Here is a 17171-nt window from a genome sequence, read left to right as displayed (position 1 = left end):
AATATAGTTTACAACTTGGTCAGTATTTCACATTAAAGACTCGTCTGGTACATAGAAAGAGGAGGGAGAAATATATGGTTAACAAAAAAATAGAAAAATAACTTATATTTGGTTGAAGTTTTTAAAAAAGAGGATAGAAAAGTAGCTTTTCTATATGAATAAAATTTTTATATTTTTTGGAAAAGAAAAACTCATATATAACATTAGAAAGTCTAATTTCTACTAGTTGGAAATTAAGATAATTGCTTTTTTAAAAAAAATTCTTAAGCTCTTAGATAGGATAGAATCATTTTTTTTTCTTTTACTAAGGATGTAATAAGTATTTGATACAACTTTTTTAAGAAAGTAGATGCTCGGCCAGATATAAGCCACTTTAGAATATGCGACTTTTTCATGGTTAACTAAACATGCAAAAATTATTTTTTAAAGCATCAACTATCCAAGCATTAGCTTTCGAAAAAAAAATATTTCAGTAAAAAATAAATCTCTCACGGACCAAATAAGTCTTAAATATTCCTCGAATAAATTATAATGCTACAAGCATGCTAACACCAGCATGCACACGGCATTTAGGACAGAGCAGCAGAAAGTTGTCAATGGATAAGAGCAGTTGAGGGGTTGGGAAGTAGGATTTGACTCAGATTTCTTTGCCTGCAACTAAACAAACAAACCATTTTATCTTCAAACTAAAGTTACTAAACTATCCCTGCATCAAAAATCCTATTCTTAGATTTTACTCCTCGTGTTTTGCTGAGGTAGGTAGATGAGAGCCTCGGTAGAAACTAGTCCCTTCAAAACCCCAGTCCTCTCGTCAAAAGTTCGATCGATCTTTGGTGACCACCAAGGCCACATGGCACCCCACCTCACATCGTTTTCCCAAAGAAACAAGCAAACGAATCAAGGAAGAAGTAATTCCCACATTCCCACCTTTGAAGCTGGTAATATAAATACAAGGAAAAAGACCTCTTCCTCCCCTCTCCCTCCTCCTTAAATGAAAAGAAAACGGCCTAGAGAAACACTAGAAGGTTGACGAGCCTTCTTTCATTTCCCTTCGCCTCCTCTCTCTCTCTCTCTCTCTCTCTCTCTCTCATTGGTAAGAAGGTGGCGATGGGGAGGCTGTCGGTGGGGATACTGAGCCTGGCAGAGCTATTCGTGAGCGCGGCGGTGCATCTGCTATTCGGATTGTACGTATTTAGCACTGCGGTGGCGTCGGACCTCTCGCAGGCCGTGACGGATCGCTTCAAGCCTAACGCATTTAATTTAGTGGCGGCGGAGGAGGAGGAGAGCAAGGGGAAGGTGGCGGTGTTCGAAGGGTCGCCGCCACCTATCGTGTTGGTGCATGGGATTTTTGGTTTTGGCAAAGGGGTGTGTGTATGCGCGCTTGTGGATGTGGATTTCTTCAATACCATGAATGGCAACTTCTTTTTTTTTTCATCGATGAACAATGGATCAATTCTGTTTGATGTTTGGGTTGCAGAGGCTTGGAGGGTTGTCGTATTTTGCCGGAGCCGAGAAGAAGGACGAGCGTGTTCTGGTTCCAGATTTAGGATCCTTAACCAGCATACATGATAGGTAGAAATTTATATTCTTGTCGAGGTTTCTTTGTCACTGCTCTTCTCTTAATGGTATTGTATGTATTTGGCTGGAAATGACTCTGTTTCCTCTCTGTTTTGCTGCAAAACGGTGTATATGGAAATCTAAAAGTAGTCTTTTGGTGGTGTTTATGGATTCAGGGCGTGCGATTTGTTCTACTATTTGAAGGGAGGGCAGGTGGACTATGGAGAGGAGCATAGCAGGATATATGGGCATTCACAATTTGGGAAGACCTATGGGCAAGGTAAACAATTGCCTTATGTTGAAGTAGGATTCATTTCAGAGGTAAAATATTGTGACAACCCAGGACTTCACCCAAAAAAATGCTAGCCGGAAGGTAATTTTTGGTTCTTTAGTTCTGTATAAGTACCCAAGATCTTTTCAGCAAATAACCGATGTAGGACTAAACACACGCCTGCACAGGTCCTCACATACTTTTCTGTTCAAGCCCTGATGTCCTCGTTAGGCTAAAGGTTCAAATCCATTCAAATATAATCACAAGCATGCTGACCTCACAAAGAGACTTCAACGAGACTCTCTTTATTCTATGTGCAGAGACATTGTTTCTGTGTTTCAAACCCGTGACACTTATGTCACAATAAAACAACCTTATGGTTGCATCAAGGCCCTCCCCGTGGAATATTTCATCTCATTTGTTTCCTTATTCTGATTGGAATGTAGGACACTATCAAGAGTGGGATGAACACCATCCAATTCATTTTGTTGGTCACTCAGCAGGGGTGCAAGTCGTCCGTGTGTTGCAGCAGATGCTTGCTGACAAGGTACTTCATCTTTTGTTTTAGTTTCTTCTCCTTAAGTCTGAAATCTATGTTAGTAAGATTAGAAGACTCAACACTTCGATAGGGATCATTGTTTTAACTAAAGATCAACATTTTTCAGGCGTTCAGTGGCTATGAGAATACTTCTGAGGACTGGGTATTGAGCATCACTTCCTTATCTGGTGCACTAAATGGAACCACTAGGACCTACTACGATGGAATGCAGTAAGTGGAGTTATTTGAAAAATTATTCCTTCGGAATTCATATTTTCTTTTATTTTTCATTTTTCCCAAAAAAATCAGATCTTTTGCAGATTTAAGTTTTGAGTGTTTTGAGAAAAAAAATTATCAATTCTGTTGCAGACCGGAAGATGGAAGGTCTATGAAATCCATATCCCTGCTCCAGTTCTGTCGAATAGGAGTCATATTCTATGACTGGCTCAACATTTCATGGCTTAAGAACTACTACAATTTTGGGTTCGATCACTTCGAGATGGGATGGAGAAAGACTGGTGTTGCTGGTCTCATTGATTTACTCTTGGGGAATACCGGACCTTTTGCTTCTGGAGATTGGATCCTTCCTGACCTCACAATTCAAGGTTCTATCAAGCTAAATTCTAGTCTCCTAACATTCCCCAACACATTCTACTTTAGCTATGCAACCAAAAGAACAAGAAAATTCATGGGACTTACACTACCTTCAAGTGTGCTTGGTATCCACCCAATGCTCTTCATTAGAGTCCTGCAGATGAGCCAATGGCGCTGCCCTTCCAATGTGCCTCCACCTTATAAAGGATACAGGTGGGTATAAAGCTGAACTGAAACCTTGTGCTATGAATCTCTGCTGCAAATCTTGTCTGCTGAATGCTAATGTATCATCTTTTTTGTGCCATGACCCCAGGGATGAAGACTGGGAAGACAATGATGGAGCGCTCAACACAATATCGATGACCCACCCTCGCCTACCCGTCGAACACCCGAGCCATTTTGTCATGGATGACTCAGAATGCCAGCCTCTGCGACCAGGAATCTGGTTTGTATCATATTTTCATCATCCTCACCATATTTGTGATAAATACTGTGACATCATGGCATATGAACACACCTTGAAGTATCTATAAACTGTAGAAAGCTCTTATTTTTGCTACTAGTTATAGTTTTTGAATCTTTTGTTCATTTTTTGTATGATGAAAATCTTTCCAAATCTTACTACACCTTCAGTTTGTGCAAGTAATTTATGGATATCAACTTCTAAAACTTCTTATATGTGTCTACTACATAAATTCCTGTCTTAGTTGCTTTCTTTTTTTTCATAATTCTTTGTCCTTGTTATTCTTCACTTCTAAAAATTTCATTATTTGACCTTATCATGGATCCTAAATTCGTCGATTATTCAGATTTCAGATTTTGTACTAATGCATAGATCATTTAACATGCTCCTTTACACGTTCCAATATTAATCTGATTCCACAGTCAAAGCTTGTATTCGGTTATTACATTGCAATTTGTTTACAATCAACCTTGTTCAAAACTATGTCAGAGGAATAAAAAATCATTGTTCATGACCTCCTCAACTGATCTCATGAGGAGATAATACCTTGTCTTTGATTATTATATTGCAATTTGTTTACAATCAACCAAGTTCTTTGAAAATGCTGTTTGGCCACTTTCATAAATCACATTTTTGAAAAGCTTCATAAATAGGCATAAATATAATGAAACCTGAATAAGGTTTTCCTAACATATAGTGTCATTTTTCCCATTACCAACTGCCCAATAACCAAATATGTCATTTAGGTATTGTGAAAAAAAATATATCGTATGTCACAATATGTCAAAGGGAAAGTTCTGAATTATGATAGACTAACAGAAAATAGAGAAACTTTTGGCTGTCCATTTCTCCTAGAAAACAAAAGAGAAAAATTTCATGATCTTACTTAAGCACTTGCCCTCTGATTTAATAGGAAAACTGAAGAACACTTTGGCCACTAGGTTCTTGGACCTGAGATTTTAATCCTGACTAACAACAAAATTTTTCTTATCCATACATACTGAAAGATGCTAGAACAAATACTAATAAGAAAATTATCTCACAGAGCCAAATCTAGTGAAATTAGATATTAGGTACCTAGAAGCCCATGTTTCTTCTCAAACTCATTCTTATGATCTGAAATTTCACTTTCATAAAATCTAAATTTTCTACACCCAATCACATCCTTCCATCTCAAGAAATAGCCCTATTTCCACCTCACCTGCTCTTCTCCATCCAATGCCCCCTCCTATTTGTTTGTTCCACCTCTCCAAACTCCTCCATCTACCACCTCATCTCCCTCTTTTGTCTCCCTCCCCCCCCCCCCAAAACCCCACTTAAATCACTTCTTCGATCAAAGAAGTTAAATAAAAGAAGATGTAACCAGACCACTGTGAAAACTTATTTTTATGATATTGTTTTAAAGAAGTAATTTCAGCAAACTGATGGCCAAACAAGTTACAATCCATAAGAGGTCATGCCCACTTACAGGCAAAACAAAACATGCCTTAAGGTATTTCAGAATTTATTTAGGTTGAATAATGAGAACAGAATGTATAGTTCCTCTTGGCTCCCACTAATAATAATAATGCTTTGGAGCATTTGCCTGATAATTGCTGGAAACTCAGTTCTAGAGGTGATTGTATTTTGATCAGAATTCTGGCTGTATAGCTAATTTTTTTCCATTTACAGCATCAGACTTCATCATGTTCAGCATTTCTTGTAAGCTTAATTATACCATCCCATGCCACATCTAACTGAATGGCATTTATGAATTTGCACAGGTATTACAAGATCATAGAAGCCGATCACATTCTTTTTATTGTGAATCGAGAAAGAGCAGGAGTACAGTTCGACCTTTTATATGATGGCATCTTCCAGCGCTGCAGAAAGCATGCATTTAGGACCAGTCCACCAATACTACCAAATGAAAGCTGCCAATAGCCCCATGATTTCCAATCACTTGCACAGAACATCAGGAAGTAAGAGAAAGAAGTCACCCAATAGGTATTCTTAATTTTTCCTTCCCAGGTCTGTGTAAATTAATTTATTCACCAGTACCCAATTAAGCTGAGCTTCACAAAAGAGCTAGAGTGTTCATGAACCACAAAAAAAATACATATGCTGTCATCAAGGTAGATTTCTGATTCTTATTTTTCCCCTTTTATTAGGCTTTCTGAAAGTAGAATTTGAATATTTTTGTACATAATTTTTGATTCATCAAAGAACACCAAATTGATTACAATAACTCCCTTGAAGGATAGGTAAATGTCATCATATCAGAGGCATCTGGTATAATATGTGCAGGAGGCAGCTCATCAGTACAGATTTCGAGTCAGCTAAAACCCTAATAATGTCATTTGAGAGACCATAAAGATTAGCATAGTCCACAGCAACAGAGCCTTTGAAACTTAACTTTGCATCAAAAAGAGTAGTGGTGCACCACTCCTGTCTTGAATTAGAATGCAGTTAAGAAAATGACAGCACCATTAGTGAAGCTTTAAACATGGAAACCACTCTCTGGGGACAGCAATTGAAGCATCAAGGGGATAGAGATGTTACAGTGTTTACTTCCTTTCTTGCAATCCTTGTCTGATAAAAAAGCTGAAGTGGAGAATGACAAGCAAACAAAAGCAAGAGCTAGATATATCACTTTTTTATTGAAGGAATCTCATTACGTTCACCAAACCAAAATGATAGAGCCGACGGTCCAACTCCATTTCTACTTTTTTACAGTTTTACTGTCCCTAGCAATCATTTGCAGATTAGATTCGAATACTACCTATTAGATGAACTCTGACTCAGGCCTCATTTATTGAACAAGGAAAGATGACATTTTGCACATAACTACTCCCGTTTTCCTTCATGGTGAGGCTTCAACAACTCTAGCTCGAACATAGGACTATTTTCTAAAAGTTTCTTCATCTTGGGTGAGTAGTATCAAGGGATCTTGACACACTCGAAGATATATTCGGCCGGATCTTCCATTCTCTGCACCATAAGGGCTGATGAGTTAATCTATAGAAGAGTGTTTTCCTACCTTATTGGAATTTTAGTCTGGTGACCTTGTGTAAAAATCAAGAAAAGGGCGGCTACTAAACCATTAAAGCAGCCGACTCCCTCCTTTGCTTTTTTCGGAGAGAAAAAGAGCATCGCAGTCAGCCCGCTCCATTTTTCGAAGCAATCCTTCGTAGTTCTTTTTTTCCAACCTAAGGAAAAACTCTACCACCGGTGAAGAGAAATTAGAGTTCGAAGGGGGACAAGAAAAAAGGTATAAAAATGTGAATAGCTTTTTACTCTGCCGCAAGTGGATTAGAATTACTTGCTTTTAATTTGTAACCAATCTAAAATAATCTAATCCAATTCAAACCAAAGTTACTTGGTTTAGGCTTGGATTGAAAAATATGACTCATCTTGAGGATAGATTGAACTTGGATAACTAAGTATCTCAAACCGAACTGGAATCAACCCAAACAAATCGAATGTATAAAATGTAGAGCATAAAATGCAGTATTTGTTGTAGATACAACTACAATAGCTTGTAAGCGATAACCATATACATTTATAATGAGAAGACTGTTAGTCATAAATAATAACATGCTAAGATTTAGAATCACAAATAATACCGTATTCAAGTTTAAGAGATATACCTGCGGAAGACATATTGAATACGTTCCTCAATCACCTGGAATAATAGCGGCTGGATCTTCCCTTCCTTACTCCTCACAAAAGATAGCCGTCAATGGGGCAAGCTGTCAACCATATGGAGAGGAGAGGGGGACCTAGCCTATATATAGGAAACATAGAGGAGCCTTCCCATTAAAGGCTCCAAAACCCTAATTGGGTTTCCTGGCCTACATACCAAAAGTACCACAATAAATAGGACTCAATCCTATACATCCAAGGTGTACCAAAGCCCATAAAACAAAATGATCACACATCATATTGGGCTTAATCATAGTACCATTCTGAGCCATACGTCTAACCCATTTTATAAAACAAAAATACGCAATCAGTGTAAGCCCATATTTTGAAATTATTCTAACATTCTCCCACTTGGGCGAACACGGATTGTCATATTAATTTAAAAACTTTGTTTTGAAAACGACTCTCGGGTTAGACTACAAAAGTGGCCACACATATAGCTCAAATGATAATCACCTTGGATACATGATCCGGTCCAACAAGAACATCAACATTGAACATGGAAGTCGTTACACCATTTAATCGATGTAAGACCACTCCACAGCTACAAATGCTAACATCCTTATCGACATGGATCCCCATCCTCCAACCAATGTGGTAGTATGTAGTATGAACTTAGCACCAAAATGTGATCAAAGGTGTGCTAATTCATATTGGTCCTCATAAATGCTTCAAAAGAAGCCACATGTCTCAAAAGAGACTCACATCATGTCTTTTTGCATTATATCTCGAGATCAAAATGATATCATAATAAAAGACATATGTGAAATGCATACTCAAACATAATTATAATTTCTGTGCACAAAATACAGAATTATAAATAGGGAGATAAATATTATTATTATTGGAAGAGGCTGTACCCGAAGCATATGGGTTGCCTACGTACCCTATAAAGGGGATCAAGCCAAAACATAATTCTTTTACATAAATAACTCCCACTAACCAAAAATATCAAAGGTTTCCACAATGCCCATATTGGCAATATGTGTCTTAAAGACTTTCGGTGCGAGTCCTTTAGTCAATGGGTCTACAATCATGGCCTCTGTATTTATATGCTCTATTTTTGTCTGCCCTTCTTTAACTTTATCTCTGTCTATCAAGTACTTGATGTCTATATGCTTAGAGCCACCAGAACTCTTATTATTCTTTGAAAAGAATAACGCTGCGCTATTATCACAGTAGATGGTAATTAGTCTCGAGATGGAATCAACAACTTTCAGTTCCGAAATAAAATTCTTTAACTAAATGGCTTGAACTGTAGCTCCATAACATGCCGCAAATTCATCCAGCATAGTAGAGGAAGCCACTAGAGTTTGCTTAATGCTTTTCCAAAAAATAGCACCACCAGCCATCATAAAAATATAACAAAAAGTTGACTTCAGATCATCTTGACATCTTGCAAAATCAGAATCCAAGTAGTCTACCACCTCAAGATGATCTGACGCTGAAAGGTAAGCATATAACCTTCAGTCCTTTTTTTTTCAAATATCTCATAACTTTCTTAGCTGCTTTCCAATGCTCTTATCCTGGATTCGATTGAAATCTACTAAGGACACTCACTACATAGGCTATGTCTGCTAACAACGAGAAAGAACAACCAAATGGAAACAGCAACTAACTATGGCTCTTGGCCCAGATCTCGAAGAGTAAGATAAAGGCCTATTCATGCAAACTTGAGCATACATCAGGCTCCCTACAACACTTGCATACGGTATGTTCTTCAAAGATTTCCTTTCAAGTTTATTCTTTGGACATTGGGATTTGCTAAACTTATCCCCTTTTACAATAGGTACATCACTAAGTGCACACTTTTGCATATTGAAACTCTCTAGGATGCGTCGTATGTATGTCTTCTGTGAAAACCAAACAAGCTACGGTCTCTATCACACTGTATTTCAATTCCAAGTACAAAATAAGCTTCCCCAAGATCTTTTATTTCAAAATTAGCAGATAATATTTTCTTTGTCTCATGAAGTAACCTTAAGTCACTACAAATTACTTGGTCTGCACACAATGTTTCTGTGTCTCATTGACTTTCTAGCCTTATTGACAGTTAAATTTGTTGTTATTATGATGTATCTTCATACCTGCTAGAACTGTGTTTTTGATGGTTCTTTTGCCCAAGGTCTGTGGAACCATCCCGAGCCACCTGGTTTGGGGTGTCATGGGCCCTATCGGCGGCCGACTGGGACAGTTCTGCCATGGATATCGAGACGGGTTGCCGGAGGGGAAGGAGAAGAGGAAAAGAGAGAGAGCGGAGAAGGGAGGGGGAGGGAGAGGGAGAGGAAGCAAGAGAGGCTGGTCGGGGCCGGCCTCGGCCGTCCTCTCTCTTCCCTCCTCTCCCTCTCCCTCCCTCTTGCGCTCTCTCTTTTCCTCTCGTTCTCCCTCTCCCTTGCCGTAGATGTGTCGGTACGGTCCCGACACGGCACGACGCATGCCTATACCGACTCGTCCTACCGGGCAACCGGTACGGTGCCTGGTACCGGTTCCGCCGTTCTTGCCTTTGCCTATTTTGGAGATTTGATAAAAAATACTGCGAGATATTAGTATGATATAGGAATTCATAATTAAAAAATAACACTTTTTGACTGATATAAGTGCCATTGTTACAATTTTACTTGCTTTTGTCTGCCATGTTATTATCTAGATTAGGACGAGAACATAATTTCCTAAAAAGCTGATCATTATTTTATTATTTCAATTGAGAATATTCTGCAGTACAATTAATCCAGTTTTTCTTTTGTAGGTTGAGAATGTATCTGGAATATCCAACTTTGTCCCTATCCTCGTTGGTAACAATAATGTATGCTCTGAAATGAAGAGGATTCAGGATGCATTAGGTGAACCCTATTGTGCAGATAGCATCATGTCGCAAAATGCAGTTAGTGGTGCTAGTCCAGCCTTTTGTGAGTTTTTTGTGTCAAGACAAAATGCAATCTCAGAACTGCTTTTGGACATTGCGTGGTTACTGAAGGAGCCTCACATCGATGAAAGGGAATCTCTCTTTAGTTCGGGAAATATTCAGAGATTAACTTCTTTACTAAAATTTCTGATACAAAACAGATTTGTTAGCATCATCGAGGTTGTACTGCATTATTGGGATAATATAGTCGATGGGAAGGGTTTTGATAAGTCAGAAAATTGGTATTCTGATGCTGATATGAGGCTATTACATGAGTATGTGAACCATGCTAAAGAAATTCTTTGTCAGATAACTTTACATGATGTGGAGCCGGAGCTAGATTCAAAAAACTCAATTGATGGAAATGATGTGCTGCAAAGATATTTGAAGAGTGGTGTGGTCTCTGCCATGCCTTGCACAAATCAAGTAAGGTTTTTCCCCCTTTCCCCCAGTTCTATTATACTTGTGAACTATGATTCTTTGTTATCATAGTCTGAGTATTCTGATCAAAATAATTATTTGAAATGTTTTCTGACATCACTCTTTCTACTCTTAGGTATCATACATAATTGGAGAAGTTGTTAGTTGTTAAATAAAATGCACATGTATATCTTTTGAAATACTTGTCATGATCATTAACATTAAATACTATATATAGTTAAAGCACTAGAGATTTGTTGCTCTAAATATCTACCAGGATTAGTGGTACCTCTCTGATTTGCACTGGTAAACTAGTAAATTATTGATGCTGTTTTCTCTAATCATATCTCTAGTCGCCGTAAAGATGTCCATGTGCTCCAATTTGTGTTTGTGTTAAGCGTTTTTTACCAACCAAGATGTAGCCATTCCCAGTAAGCATTATCCATACTATTTTTATGATGTACTCATTTATTCATTCTCTATTAATCCTATTATGCACAAATGTGTCATGTATTATTATGAAATCCTTCCTCTTTTCTCCCATTTAGCTTTTTATTGTGATACCCCTTTCTCTCCTGATTCTTTACCGCAGGACCAACTGTTTCCCCTTATCAACAGTTTGATCTTTATGCTTTCTCCAGGGCTATCTAAGAAACGATCTGTTAGTGAGCAGCTTGTGTTCAGCTCAAAATTTGGCTCGAATTTGGCTTGCTTAATTAGTAAGCAATCCAAGCTGGTTTTGAGTCCAGTGTTTTAAAAAGTGGAAGCGGTATGCAGGCAATCAAATCATCCACGTACAAAATAAGAAAAATGAATTTTCTCCCACTGATCTTGAGATAAATGCATTGGTCCACTGTATTTTCAACAAAAACAAGAGAAGCACAACTTCATCAAATTTCAAATACCATTATCGGGATGCTTGCTTGAGCCCATATATGGATTTGTTCAACTTACACACCAAATTTTTCTTTTCCTCTACGACAAAACCTTCAGGTTGCCTCATGTAAACTTCTTCATAGAGATCTCCATTTAAAAACATTGTCTTAACATCCATTTAATGAAACTCCAAATTATAGTGTGCCACAAGTGCCATGATAATTCTAAAGAAATCCTTGGATGAAACCGGTGAAAAAGTCTCATTATGGTCGATGCCCTCTCGACGAGTGAACCCTGCAACCAATCTAGCTTTTTTGTGGTTCAATATTCCCTTTTGAGTCTTACTTGAATTTGTAAACCTATTTGCAACCTATGGCCTTAACATGTGGTGGAAGTTCAACAAGTTCCCAAACTCCATTTCTCTTTATAGAAAGCATTTCATTTTCCATGTCATTCAGCCATTTATCTAAATCAGGTCTTGTTAATGTTCATTAAAAGAGACAAGATCAATATTATGCCCAATATTAAAATCACTCTCGAGTAAGTAGACATTATAGTCATTAGGCAAGGCAGACCTTCTTTTCCTTTGTGATCTCCTAACCTATAGTTCAGAAAATGACTCAACTGTAGTTGGAGGAGGAATGTGAGGCTCTTCTTGATGCCCAGGTTCTTCATTAATTGTTATAATCGGCTGAGAAATAACTCTTTCTTATACAATGAGAATTGGAACTACAACTTGATCCGGTTCAGCAAAAATTTTCTTTAATACAGAACTCCCACTAGTACCAAGTGCAAGAAAGAAATTTTTTTCATAATGGACTCAATAATTCTGGTGCCATGATTAGGACTATAGAACTTATAGCCCTTTGATCTATAAATTCTGGTGTAGATTTGGGGTCTAATTTCTTTTCAGTAGGATTATAAATCCTAACCTCAACTGGGCAGCCCCAAACTCTAAAATGGGCTAAATTGGGTTCACGTCTTGTCTACAATTCAAAAGAAGTTTTCTCAACAGCTTTACTAGGAACCTTTTTCAAAATGTATACGACAGATTTTAATGCTTCACCCCATAAGAATTCTGGCAAATTTATTTTACTAATTTTACTGCTAAGCTTATCCTTCAGAGTCCGATCATGCTTTTCAAAAATACCATTTTGCTCAGCTATTCCTGGCATTATGTATTAAGGAACTATCCCACATTCTTGTAAAAATCTCGCAAAATCATCCAAGTTCTGACTGGACTCATCATACTTACCATAGTATTCACCACAACGGTCAGATTTTACAATTTTAATACTCTTCCCACATTGCTTTTCTATTTCCATTTTAAATATTTTAAATTTCTCAAGAGCGAGAGATTTATCATTACTCAAGTAAACATAACTATAATGCGAGAAATCATCAATGAAGGTTATGAAGTATTTGTTCCCACATATAGTAGAAAGTAACGGTCCACTAATATCGATGTGAAAAAGATCCAAAAGAACCATTGCTCCTAGTGGATATCTTCCTTATAGTTTCAGACAGTTTTTCCTAATATAATCTACGTAAGTGTAAATATCTGAAAAATTCAGAGAGGGCAGAATGTCAGCTTTCATCAATCTTTCCATTCGCTCCTTTGTAAATGTGCCATAAATGCTTATGCCACAACACAGAAAATGGATGTTTATTGATGGCTTAAAATATGTCAGTTGCATCAAAACCAACAGAGACTCGATGACCAGATCTTTCGTTCCAAGCAATTGGGGAAATTGCATTTTGCCATTAATAGTAGGTATAGTACAAACCTTATTGCAGGTGACTATATCATAAAATTGGACCATAAAACGACCATGCTAGCAGGTTCATATTGAATGTCATGGTTGCCAAAAGAGATAGGGCATGCCAATAAACTGTAGTAAGACTTGTGGAGTCCGCCACATATTTAGGACATATCAATTAGCTGTAGTAGTCCTCATGGAGTCTGCCATGATTTCAGGACATATTAAAGATGTTGGATGAATCTTGACAAAAATGTTGAGATGAGTTGACCTTTGTATTGGTTATGAAAAGGTCACATATTACTTTCTCTAATGTTTTGATTCCTTAAAAATTAATTTCAAGTTTGAACCAACTTAGGGGCTTTATTGTTTCAGTAAAAGGCTCGACCAAGATGGGGAGTCTGGAGCAAGTCTTCTTTCTTCAAAATATTTTCTATTCTTTTTTCTTTTTCTGCCCCCAACCAGCCTAAATCTGCTTCAAGTTCTACATGCATATAGCCTCAACTATCAGAAGTAGCCACCAGCCTGAATAAGGGTTTCTGGTCCAACTTAGCTCAGATTTGATTATACTGGCTCGGTCTGCTCTTGAAGCACCCCCTATAGTCCCTTTCCGATGCTCAAAACAATCTCTTAATTGTCTATAAACATGCTGTCTCAATACTCAGCTCTTATAGAGCCCTCAGCTTACTAACCGTGACCAGTCTACTACTAAGTGCAGATTTTTGATCAGCAAGTTGGTCTGTTGCTCACATCACTCCATCCATTGCTGCTAAGTATGGATCTGTGATCAGCGGGCGGTTTGTTTTCCATATCAGTTCAACTGTTGTTTGATTCCAGAAACTCATCATCATTTGTTTTTTTTTTTTTTTTTAACTTGAAAACCCTCATTAACTTCTGCCTAGAAAAGCCTAATGCTTATCGACACTTTCAGAATTCCCCAATAAAACCTAGTAGATGAGCTTGAGATCTATCTGTTTGCCTACATAAAACTTAAACCATTACTTGACTATCAAAATTGAAACCGAAGCCTAGCTCATGACTTGAGAGGATCTGCAGATTAGTGAAGAGGTGCTGAAATTACTAGTGCATTAGAGAGGTCGTAGCTCGGTGCTGCTCCTCTAAAGCAAAATCTAAACCCAAGAAAACTAAGTGCTATTTCTATGCCTCGTTTCCATCTCACATAATTATTTCCAGTCAAGGTTTCAACGACAGACATTTGGCTTGATAGGGAACAGGCATTCAAAAACTGCGGAAACAACATATTTTATTTAATATCATCCAAATATGATGCATGCAATTAATGGATGATAACATATCTATCTAATCAACTTGGGCTATTAATTAGATAGTCCGTAATCAACTTGAAAAAACATAGAAGTCTAATTACGGTAAGAGCCTTGGTGCATCATTGTAAAGTCACCTTTGGGCTAACAATACAACATGCTATAAGGTACTCTTAAAACATATCATGAAGCCAATTAACAAAGTCACATCAGCTTTCGAAACACCATCGCCTTTGGGCAGAAGAATGATTCTAGGCTAATGCAATCCCATTAATCACTTCATGTCATTTTTCTAAATCATCATACACAATAACACCTTCGGGCAAGATATTGCATGCAATAATCTAGAAAAATGCAATGCTATCCCTTTTTCTTTTTTTTTTCTTTTTTTTTGAGAAAATTAGATAAATATCACTGAGTGTGCCACTTTGGTGGCTACCACCCACTTCAATTTCAAAATATTCTCTTAATGGAAAAATAAGGATAGTCTTTATGCCCAACAAATTTTAATCACAAAATGATAGTTATGTGATAAAATCATAACTATTAAACATGCTATAGTCATAATCAAAATCATATGTGATCTAAACAAAAAATGTTAATCACAAAATTCAAGGCATATATGGTAGCAAGATATGTCCAAAATTTAACACTTCAATAATTAATATGCATGAGGGCCTAATTCAAATTATTCAGTATTTAAACAATAATTAAATGGATTACTAACTCTTTGCCCCAGGCCGAAACCCATTCTGATCCATTAAGATAAAATGCAAATGAAATAAACATGGGCTGACTAAATAAAAGGCCCAACCTGCAATCATGGACTTATTCAGATTGGGCTTTGCAAGCCCAAAACCAAAGCCAAAGCTTAAGCCCAAGCAAAAGAAAAAACCTAAGCAATTCTCTCCCTCTCCATCTTCTTCCTCTTCAGTCTTCACGGCCGCCGCCTTTTTTTTTGGGGGGGGGGGGGGGGGGGGGATGGAAGCAACCCGTGGCTGCCTCCCATGGCAGCCACTGTGCCGGCCACCACCCGTGGCCGGCGACCCCCCGCCGGGCCGCCGCGACGCCCTGAGACGGGCGGCCGGCCGTGGGGTGGCCGGGAGAAGGCCCCCACGGCCGAGCCTGGCGGCGTCCCGGCGAGGCCCCACGGCCTGCGGCCGGCCGTGGGGTGGCTTGGGACGCGCCCGCGGCCCGCAGCGGCGGCGGCGTCCGCCTGCTGTGGCGCTGTGGGGCGGCCGTCCGCCCGCGGTGGTGGCGGGCGAGCCGCCTCGGCCTCCTTCCGCCGGCCGTCGCACGGCACAGAGGCGCCGGCCAGCGGCGAGGAAGGCCCCTTGCCATCCTTCATCTTCTTCTTCTTTTAGCCCATGAAGAGAGGAGTTGTAGAACGGGAAGAAGATGAAGGATGTATGCGGGAGAAGGAAAACAGAGTTTTTTTTTTTTTTATAATCCGAAAATAATATACAATGGCAGATTTAAATTAAAATCAAACCTGATATTTGATTATCAATGAAAAATCTGTGTATGCAGATTTATGTAAAAGATCCATTCACCGATGCATAAAATTAATCCGTAAGTCTAGATGAAATCATAATTGTGTATGAAGGACTCTAATCTTAGCATGGAGGCTCTGATACCAATTGTTAGTCATAAATAATAACATGCTAAGATTTAGAATCACAAATAATACCGTATTCAAGTTTAAGAGATATACCTGCGGAAGACATATTGAATACGTTCCTCAATCACCTGGAATAATAGCGGCTGGATCTTCCCTTCCTTACTCCTCACAAAAGATAGCCGTCAATGGGGCAAGCTATCAACCATATGGAGAGGAGAGGGGGACCTAGCCTATATATAGGAAACATAGAGGAGCCTTCCCATTAAAGGCTCCAAAACCCTAATTGGGTTTCCTGGCCTACATATCAAAAGTACCACAATAAATAGGACTCAATCCTATACATCCAAGGTGCACTAAAGCCCATAAAACAAGATGATCACACATCATATTGGGCTTAATCATAGTACCATTTTGAGCCGTACGTCTAACCCATTTTATAAAACAAAAATACGCAATCAGTATAAGCCCATATTTTGAAATTATTCTAACAAAGACTGGATTTTTTATTTCTTTATTTTTATTTTTTTTGTTGTTGTTGTTGGTTTGGAGGGAGAGAGGACTTTTCTTTCCTAGGTTGGAGGCCAGATTTGGTTTGTTTCCTTTTGAGAATCATTTGGTTTTATTCTTGAAAACCCCTATCTTTTTTCTCTGTGCTTAGGGGTTGTCTTGGGACTTATCTTTGAGCCTTCAGCCTTTGGCTGACGAGGATCTGTTCGTGAAGAGCCAGAACCGGTCTCCTTTAAGTTGTCTGATTTTGTTTGTCATTGCTATTTCTCTTGGTTTCAAACTCCTTGTGTTATCTCCTCTCATTTCTAGTTCTCCTGAATTTTGGTCTGGTGGCACATATACACAAATTTGCCATGTTAATTATTGCATATTATTAACTGTTTTACTCGGAGAGGATAAACGAGTGGCATCATTGATGGACTCTTACAGCACTGATCAAATTGAGGTTTGAAAGAATTTTATTTTATTTTATTTCTTTGCACATGTTACAGTAATCATTTGGAAGTCGATGTTTAGGTTGGACAAGACAGGCCCTTTTGATAATGGTTCCTCAATGAACTAGCCCAACCATCAACTTCTTGCACACATTGAGCGCTTCTGACCATGTGTTCGTTCTTGCATATTTTTAAATAATCAAATGACGTGGAAATTTTCCTCAAGCCCTAATGGAGGATTATACTCGACACGCGACGTAC

At 38.4% G+C, this 17171-nt stretch overlaps 1 protein-coding gene across 1 annotated transcript; it reads left to right on the top strand.

The window, feature by feature from the left end:
* Positions 1-1024: 1024 nt before the first annotated feature.
* On the top strand, positions 1025-10248 carry LOC113462255 (lipase-like). Its single transcript, XM_039122413.1, has 9 exons — positions 1025-1365; positions 1478-1572; positions 1734-1837; positions 2275-2375; positions 2494-2597; positions 2736-3173; positions 3274-3405; positions 5187-5409; positions 9854-10248. The coding sequence occupies exons 1-8, from the start codon at positions 1108-1110 to the stop codon at positions 5344-5346; spliced, it is 1392 nt and encodes a 463-aa protein (XP_038978341.1). The 5' UTR covers positions 1025-1107; the 3' UTR covers positions 5347-5409; positions 9854-10248.
* The last annotated feature ends 6923 nt before the right edge of the window (positions 10249-17171 follow it).

This window comes from Phoenix dactylifera, unplaced genomic scaffold (assembly GCF_009389715.1).
Source record: "Phoenix dactylifera cultivar Barhee BC4 unplaced genomic scaffold, palm_55x_up_171113_PBpolish2nd_filt_p 001518F, whole genome shotgun sequence".
NCBI classification, from domain to species: Eukaryota; Viridiplantae; Streptophyta; class Magnoliopsida; order Arecales; family Arecaceae; genus Phoenix; species Phoenix dactylifera.
Note: the sequence above shows the minus strand (reverse complement) of the source record. Positions and strands in the feature narration are given on the sequence as shown.